The sequence below is a fragment of the Pyrus communis genome, chromosome 16 (assembly GCF_963583255.1).
Source record: "Pyrus communis chromosome 16, drPyrComm1.1, whole genome shotgun sequence".
NCBI classification, from domain to species: Eukaryota; Viridiplantae; Streptophyta; class Magnoliopsida; order Rosales; family Rosaceae; genus Pyrus; species Pyrus communis.
In genome coordinates this window covers 8,735,426-8,745,221 of record NC_084818.1, presented here as the reverse complement: position 1 = coordinate 8,745,221, position 9,796 = coordinate 8,735,426, and the positions used below count along the sequence as shown (strand labels likewise).

The 9,796-nt window shown below is 37.1% G+C and overlaps 1 protein-coding gene across 1 annotated transcript; it reads right to left on the bottom strand.

Annotated features, from left to right (window-relative positions):
• Positions 1–2,525: 2,525 nt before the first annotated feature.
• Positions 2,526–4,604, bottom strand: LOC137719526 (WAT1-related protein At3g30340-like). The gene is made up of 6 exons (XM_068458570.1): positions 4,413–4,604; positions 4,211–4,273; positions 3,986–4,102; positions 3,256–3,679; positions 2,871–3,022; positions 2,526–2,775 (listed from the first exon to the last, which is right to left on the bottom strand). Exons 1-6 carry the CDS (start codon positions 4,592–4,594, stop codon positions 2,616–2,618), a joined length of 1,098 nt encoding a protein of 365 aa, XP_068314671.1. The 5' UTR covers positions 4,595–4,604; the 3' UTR covers positions 2,526–2,615.
• Between the last annotated feature and the right edge of the window lie 5,192 nt (positions 4,605–9,796).

Genomic DNA, 9,796 nt, shown 5'->3' with positions numbered 1-9,796 from the left:
TTGGGTGCTTTGAGTAAAAAGCAGAGCCCCAAAAATAATCTCGGGAGTGGACTGCAGGCCACGGGGGTGTGGTAGAAAACCCCAGCCGCAGCTGAGTTTCAATTTTTGGCACGGTAGCAGGCTTCAAACCCAGCCAATTGGGCTGCAGGAAGCGGGCTGGGGGTGCGAGCACGAAGCCCAGTGCAAAGGCTAGCTTCAGTTTGGGTTCGGGACAAGCCCAGTCGCTTGGGCTGCCGTGGAGGACAAAGGCCGGGATACGGGAGCCCAGCCAGCAAACCTGTGGTTTTGGACCTAGGGCTTCTGGCCCATGCAAGTTTCAACCCAGGCCGAGGCCTGGTTGTGGTACGGTATGGAGCAGCTGGCCCAAAAAGGGCTGCGCAGGTGGTCCAAAGGCATCAGGATGATGCCATCCCATGGTCGTGATGAAAAATATACCCAATTTTTTGAACCTAGGGTTTAGAAAACTCTAAATATGCTTCTAATTTATTTTGTATACATTGACTCACATATTCCACATAACAATTTAATTGTGCGATACATGAAACAAATATATATATTGACAAATATATGAACATATACAATATATATATCTGAAGGAATGTAAACATAGGGGGGGTTCATGCATCATGGGGAATGTTTTCATGTTTCATAGATGTTTCAAATATCTTCCTTTATTTTAAGCGTACTTGATTAGTAGAAAACAACAAAAGCCTTTGAATTTGTAGAAGATCCTTCTCGGAAAGCCGAAATTGTATCTCCAATGCGTTATATTACGTTCAACAAAGAAAAAATAAGTTGAATCAATAGCATGTAGATAAATTTAATAAATTAGTAAATTAATCATAAAAAGAATGATTAAAATGTAATACTCCCTTGATTGAAGATCAAACCCTCTTTAGCGCAATGTCAAAAGCGTGCTGATAACGTGTTGTAGGCATAATTTATTGAACAATTAAGGAGGCCAGAGAGGGGTGCGGCATAGATAGAGAGAAAGAAAGAGATGTGTAATTGAGGTGTGTTCTATTCCACCCATCGTGCCATTATTTATAGTAGTAGGATAAGTAAAAACCTTTCTCTTTAGGATTACAACTCTTAATAGGTAATCTATTCCTAATAGGAATGTAAGATACATTCCCATATCTACTAGGATTTACAGAATCACATTCTTATTCTAAATATGAGTGCAACAATGACTAATTTAATGTAGGCATAATTGGATATAAGTCCACTTTTGTAAAGCCATTATTAAGGTTAGTCCAATTTTGTGTTATTGGTTTTTTTTTTTTAATTTTTTTTAATTTTTGAGTACATCGATATTTTTACACTAAAGGTAGGGAGAGTTCGGCTAAGTCATACAATGAGCAGCCTAATTTGGTATCGAATTCGCCATCCACGAGATTTAAACCTAAAACCTCTCACTTCAGTGAAGAGAAATACCACCAGACTGTAATTTTGTGTTATTGTTGAAATAGATCCAATGACTGAGACTCCGTGTCAGCTTATTTTTATTTTGTACCAAATTTACTCCTTATGCTATAAATTGCAGTAAGTACAGACAAGGTTCTAAAAAATGATAGTCGAACAACGGGTTAAGGCTTGGTGCCTAGACGGCTTGGTGAAGCTTAGGCAGACTAGGCGGATTTAAGTAAATTTATTATATATTGTATATAAATAAGTGTTTGCATATACATAAAAAAATATATAATTTCATTGGGATACATAAACTGCTAAATGGAAGGACACATAGATTACAACGTGTTGGAACATAATGAAAACATGGAGAAACAAGCATATAATATGTGTTCATCTAAATATTCAACAAGTATCTAACAATTTATTGAAAAAATAGAATGCAAAATGGAAGTTATCTATTTTCTGTCTAAGTGAGAGTCGTGACCTTGGCAGATGCCTTGGTGGGCTAGGCCGGTGCCAAGGCTGTCTAGATGAGTGCCTAATGTCTAGGTGCCCTTTCTTAATTTTCAAACGACTAAAGATTATTCAAGACGGTGGCTAGCAGCCTAACGCCTAGCTAGGGCCTAGGCGACACTAGGCGGAGGTTCTTAGAATAGTGCGTACACATAAGCCCCTAATTATAGGATTATTTGTAGTTTAACTAATCCCTTAATTGTAGGGTGATGATTCTCGTGTTCATCCCTCCAAATTCGTTCATCATGATTTCAATTGTTACATAGCTTTCACAATTTTTTTACACATTAATTTGATAATACAATATCATGCATTAATTTGCTCTGTTATATTTTTATTAACAAACGATATTATCTTCACTAAGGGGGGGGGAGAGTGGGCAAACCTTACAATAGATTACCAATAATGTAGTTCAAATTCGTATTTGGAGTGCTCTATTCTATTTTTGTGCGTATCAAAAAGGTAAACAAAATTGGCAAGGTGGTACAAGTTCCATTTGTAGTTGTCTATATGATGCATCCACTTCACATAACAACCCAACTTATGGATCGTCAAAATGATAAAGCCAGAAAGAAAGCGTTTAATTAGAGGTTGCAAAATTCTGCTTCTTATTTCAACTGGTTAGCCGTGCTTACAGCATTTGATTTGACCAGTGCGGTAGAAAGTTAAATCTAAACATTTCAGAAGGGTTATTTATTTACATCAAGGGGCTTGCCTTGTGGCATTGGACCACTTTCTTGATCTTGATCAGCTGCTTGTGTCTGCTTGATCACCATTTCCTTTTGATCCTTGCTTTTGCCCCACAGTAAAATGTACATGCCGGTTATGACAATAACAGATCCCACTACACTGGTGAATTAAATGTCAAAAATTAATTAGCAACGGATTAATATGAAGATAATCAAAATTAATTATATGTCAAATATAATTGAGTGAATAATTACCTTCCGAGGTAAATTTGTTCATGCAAGAAAGAGAATTCCAACATAGCCACGAATATCTGGGTGGCGGGGGTAAATGCTGCTGTGAAGAGTGCACCCTTTTGTTTCACACACCATGACATCCCTACGTAGCACAACCCTGATCCTACTACTCCCTGCAACGTCAATATACATGAAACCCTAATTAGTTCTTGAAGAATTCTAGATCGTAGCATTTGAATGGATTACTTGATGAAATAGAAATAATCCAACACATGTACAAACTGTTAGCTAGAAGGAGAAACCATGCATGTTAGAAAACCATTAAACCCTAAAAAGTTCAAGCTTACACCGGCTAAGAAAGATTTGAACGGTGAAAATTATAGTACATGCAGAAGAAAATACTCACAGCATATACGACACTTAAGATCTCCAACTTCCCCTTGAGAATCCACATTGACATGACGATGTGCCTCTGTGTGATGAAGCACAAGATGACGGATTGAATGGCACCGAAGAAGGACAAAATCGCGGTGCTAGAGTACTGAAAAGGGTAGCTCTTGCCGATCTTTGCTTGGATGAGGAACCATGAAGACCACAAGAGGCAGCCTGATGCCAAAAGTACTGAACCAATAGCCCACCTATCACTCTTCTTGGCTGATGAAAAAGCCCTTGTATTGGCATGGTTTTGCATTTGAAGTGTGGATTCTGAATGTTGGTTGGTTAGTGGCATTCCTTTGTACAAGATCAATGACACGGCTCCACCAATACATATTAGGGCACCGAGGACTTTAGCGATCCCACCCTTGTTCTTTATGTTCACTTTCTCTAGTCTGGAAACTCAAGTCCAAAAATCAAGTTAATTCCAATAACAACATGTTTACCAACTTAGAATGCGAGAAATTGTGAATGGGGGAACGCAGAACATGAGGGAAAATGAATGAGTATGGGATCACTACAGTCTCTAATAAATCTAGTTTAAAGAGTTTCAGGTATCGGTTTACGAATTGTAATGTGAAACTAACATACCTTTCGGTTTGCATGTATATTTTTAAACATAGGAGATTCAGAAGTCCGAATTATTTCAATACCCATTTCAGATAACTAATCAGACTAAAAACTTATTCTTTGTACTTTACCCAAATGGTAGAGCCAAGAGGAAGGTGTTGACAGGCACCATGTTGATGAATGCACAGGAATATGTCGCAGAGGTGTACTGAAGTCCAAGAAGAAATAAGTAATGTGTGAAAGTTATCCTGAAAGACACAAGTATTTGCCAAAAAAAAACAATCACGTAAAAGATAACATCAAATGAAACAACATCCAAAAATAAATCAGAGAAACCTTAAAGTACCACTACTAACCCAATCAGAGCACTGATGAAAAGGTGGCATAAGGTTCGAGATGTAAGCTTTGTTCTACTTTTCCTGCATAAAAAACTAACTATACGTTTAACAGTAGTCGTTGATACCACATTTACTTATCATATTTTTCATAGAGTTGAGACTGACTAGCAAATTAATATGATACATATAGAAACGAATCAGAAGCCTATATAAGTTTTACCTTTCCCAAAAGAAAGCAATTGGTGTCAAGAAAACAGCAGAAATCGACTGTCGATAAATAACAATAATCAAACCGCCTAATCCACCATCAAGAGTCTTCTTAAGCAGAATATTTACTATAGCTAATGCAAGGTTAATGACCAGCATGAGAATAATAAACTTCCATTTTCCCCAGCAATTCATCGTAATTATATAGAAGTATTTTGATTCAAGCATAATGCAGTAAGTTATTAGACTCGTTCTGTGCTTATATATATATTTATCTATTTATAGGTGAACCAACCAGGTTCCTTCCCACATGCATGGGGTGGCTATGAATGGTTAGAATTCTTGGCAACATTTCCACAGGTTCATGCAATCAACATGCAATTTTTTACGATATTTTCATCCCTTTTAGATGTCCTTTTTCCACAACTTTGTCATAAAAGTTAAAGCAAAGAATCAATTAACAAGCTTCTTCTCCTATTAATGCATCACTATCTATGACCTCAGATAAATATCAATTCCACATTTCATTTGATTTATATTTCTTTTATAGATAAGAGTATTCTTCTTGAACACTTTTTTACTTTGTGACATTATTTTGTAATACAAATATTATAATCAGAACTGTTCATTCTTTTTATCATCATCTCAAAATCATTTACGAAAAAATTCATTTGATTTGAAAGTCGTTCAGTAATCTATAAGAATCAAATATATTGATGCCTTATTATGATAATATGACAATTTTGTTTATTTTTTTAGAAACCTTGACGGTACGAGGGAAATTTTATGATAACGAAAAACAAATTACATCTAGTCAGGAGGACATAAATCATAGCCCTCATAAAACAGAGACAACAAAAAAGAATATATGAAAAAGAAAGGGGACGTAAACATTACCCTTTTAAAAATAAAAACAAGAATGATACAAACAAAAACAAAGCAGCACGAGCCACCAGCGAAAGAGAATCATGTCATGTTAAAATTGAAGAAGACAAGTCCATATTAACAAATTATTGCAACAAGATTTTCTTCATGTTTATACGATTTTCTGATGTAGCGTTATCGTTAAAGAAAGTATAGCTTTTTTACATATAAGAAGCAAAGCATTGACCATTCGTCTTGGTTCTTGCCATTCTGCCTTATTTATGGAAAAATCTTGCCACTCTACCTTTTTCTTTTCTTTTGAATAACTTATGGGAGATTAATGTGGACGAAACAATACTGCATCAATGAGCATCTTTCCGAAAAGCATTGGTGGCTGATATGATGGCACATTAGCTACCACTAGGAAGTCCACGCGTTGCTGCGGGATAAGAAAGTTTTTTGGTAATAACAATTAAAAAATTATTAAAAATAAATTGAGCATAATATGTAAGTTGTTAAGTTTTGAGTAATGTTTTATTAATTTATACAAACAAATGCATCAAGAAATAAAAGGTAAGTGAAATTGGATACATACCTGGGTTCAGAATTTTGATAATGCCCTGCGTTATATAAGAGTTATAAAACTCTTGTAAATCATGTTATGATTAAATAGCAGTTTATTTGTGAATGTTATAATTTTTAAAATAAAATTAAATTGTGTTCTAAGACAGATTAGATTTATATAAATTGGTAAACTAAGTTTTGATTATTTGGAGCAGGAATCATCATTTTCCGTCTATTCTCTTAAGAGGAATTAATTATTACGAATTTATATAGATACTTTCTTCTTCTAACTTAATGTGAATACATGACTAATTATTTGTTTGTTCGGGTGAAAGGTCAAATTGAATATTCAAAAGTATAAACAGACATTTTTTTTGCACTAAAGATAAACCCAATGTCACATCTCGATCCGGGCCCCTATCACATCCCTGGCTCGACTCCACCGTAGCACGATATTGTCCGCTTTGGGCCCAGACCACGAGAACTTCCCAATGGGTCACCCATCCTGGGAGTGCTCTCGTGGGCTACTCGCTTAACTTCGAAGTTCCCATGGAACCCGAAGCCAGTGAGTTCCCAAAAGGTCTCGTGCTAGGTAGGGATGGGAATATGCATATAAGGATCACTCCCCTGGACGATGTGAGATCTTACAATCCACCCTTCTTAGGGGTCTGACGTCCTCTTCGGCACACCATGATCAGGGTTAAGTTCTAATACTAAATTGTCACATTCTGGCCCGGGCGGGACCACTTTCTGGGCCCGACTCCACTGTAGCACGATACTGTCCGCTTTGGGCCCCAACCACGCCCTCACGGTTTTGTTTTTGGGAACTCACACGAGAACTTCCCGATGGGTCACTCATCTTGGGAATGCTCTCGTGCGCTACTCGCTTAACTTCGGAATTCCGATGGAACCCGAAGCCAGCGAGCTCTCAAAATGCCTCGTGCTAAGTAGAGATGAGAATATACATATAAGGATCACTCCCCTGGGCGATGTGGGATCTTACACCTTATCCATATTTTTTAAATATGTGAAAGAATATATTAGGTTGAAATATGTGGAGCGGGTATATCTCAAGTGTAAATGTCTAGTTTGATACTTTTGGATATTTAATTTAATGTTTTAATATGGAAGGAGGTAGTTGCCATGTATTTGGATTATGTGAAAAGAAGATAGTTTATATATATATATATATATATATATATATGTATTAGTAATAGCTAATTTGTCACATCCCGGCTCTGGATGTGGTGGGGGCCCGGGCCTCACCCTAGTCGTGCATATGTGGTGGCATTTTTGGGACGTGTTATATCTCTCTGCAGGATGCTCAGAATCATCCGGACTTGATCATGGGTACATTAAACATTCTTGGTCTCCAGTATCTTTTTATTCAGAGGGATCTTAATCTTCGGCAGCTCTGACAGATTATCACCATTGTAGGATTACCTTCGGTGTTGTTTAATTAATATTCGTCCTGCTGGACTGCACTTAGGTTACTTATGCTCTGGTTGTGAATTCACACTTAGTTTCGTCTTGCACTTATTCTTATCTAGTGTTCTAGTTAGTTTGGTTTTTATTTATTTGCATTTCTTATATTAATATTGCTTCCGCATTGTGCACATGGCTATGTCATCCTCACGTGACAGCCAGCACGCCTTGATTTTGATCGGGGTGTGACACACCCTATTTGAGCAATGTATGAGAAGTTCTTAGCTAGTTTCGTTTATGTGTTTTAAATTAACGTTTATATAGTTGTTTCGCATATAAGTGTCAGCCAGCACAGCTCGATTCAAGGTCCTAATGGACATTCCGGATCGGGGTGTGTCATAATTCTTCTGAAGAGAAAGCTTTGTAAAATTTGTAAATACATGTAAAACGTCAATAAAACAAAATCAATACAATATTAATTAATTTGACATACATTTGAATATTCGTGTCTTCTTTGCTTGAAAACGTATTTATGAACGCTGTAAGTTTGTTGTTGAATTAGTTAGCTTCTTCTCTATTTTTTTTTTTTTTTTTTTGGGTTTCCTAAAATTGGAAAACAAAGTGTTAAAAAATTATTTATGGGAGTATATTATAATTAGTTGACATGGGTGGAAAATTCAGCTAGATACAGTATGAAAGAGTAGAGACTAAATTTGAATATAACTAATTAAAAACAATTTGTAATCCATTATCATGTATGATTATCTATTTTATGCTGGAGAATTGAATATTGATGACACAATATGCAATATGCAACCCTAAAGAATATAACTAATTAAAAACAATTTGTAACCCTAAAGAATTGAATATTGATGACACAATATGCAATAAACTTGGACGTTAAAATAAGCCTTCTTATTGATCACTAAAGCAAAACTTATTGAAAATCAGATCAACAGTGCATCTCATATGGCACCATTTGCACATTGGCTTAAAAAATTGGCCAAATCGGATAAATGATCGCCGTGGTCACAAGGTATTAGAAAGATAGCTCCTATGGTGAAAAAAATCGAATTTAAATCTATGTGATCTAAGTTTGTTAGGATTTATGCCCGAAATTAGAATTTCTGTCATTCCTCCATTAGGTTTAGGTGTTTTGGTTAAGGAGAACATTTGATTTTGGTCACATTTCTTCCTCCCCATTCCCTCAACTTAATATGCACCATGCAAGTAGCAGTCAAGAACTTCACACTCTGCAATGGACTCAGCAAATCCAACAACCCCTTCAATGTCTTGAGCCTCACATAATCCGCCGCCTTCATCACCCCTCCCACCCACTCAGCATCACCTTCATCGCCACATTCACCAGCTCTTCCAGCTCTGCCGCCGCTTCCCCGTTCCTAGCCCAAGTCGCCATCGCCACCTGCTGCCTCTTCATTTCCCTCTCCACCTTATCCTCCTCGTATCTTATCTTCTGCCTCAGCTGCTCCTCTGACATGGAAACCAGCTCGTCGTCTTCAACGTTTCGACGAGCTGGAACAGCATTGATGGCTTCCGCCTGGTGACCTAGGAAAACGCATTCTCCAAAGGGCTTGACCAAACAGGGCAGAAGAAGGTCAGGACGTCATCCTGAGCAGCAGCCCACTTCACGGTGTAATACTCCTTGTGAAGGTTGGTGGCTATTGACATCAAAGCCCGAAGCTCCGCCTCGTTCTGCCGCATCTCCTCCGACAACTTGAGAAGTTGTTGGAGCTGCTCGAGCTGAATACCCACTTCTCGAAAAACTCAGAGAACCTTTGCTCCACCTGCAAGCTACTAACGGAAGAATGATAGAAGTTCTAATTTCGGGTATAAATTCTAATAGACTTAAACCACAGGGGTTTAAATCCGAATTTTTTTACCATATGGGCTATTTTCCAGATACCTTATGATCATAGGAACTATTTATCCGATTAGGCCTTAAAAATGTGGTAGACAAAAATTCAAGTGTTAGACAATTGGTATGAGATAACAATAATGAAATGTAAAAGGATTGTTGGTTATATTTGTTCAAGTTGGGAAAAATCGAAAGAATTTAAAAGGTGGTGGGATGTTGTACAGGGTTGGTACCTGGAGCTTGAGAAATCAAAGAGCTTGGCAGGTTGAGAAAAGATGATAACAACAGCTTTAGATTCACACAAAATCGATAGCTCTCCAACTTTCTTCAAAATCCCTTCTTCTCTTCTTTGAGAAGGTCACCTGTAGATCTGTAAACGGGTCAGATTTATTGAGTTTAGGTCGGGTTCAATCCGACCGGTTAATTTAACGGATCATCCAAACTTAACTCGTTAAGCTAACGGATTATCCGAACCCAACCCGTTTCATTCATTTCACCCGTTAACAATTTTTTTACCAGTTAACAAACAAACAAATAAAAAAAATGCAATTAAGCTCAAACAAAAACAAAACTTTGATTCAGGAACAACATACAAGAAGTAATAAGTACATCATGAATGCCATTTTTATTGCTCTTGTTGACCCTGAGAAAGAGATTCTTATTTTTAG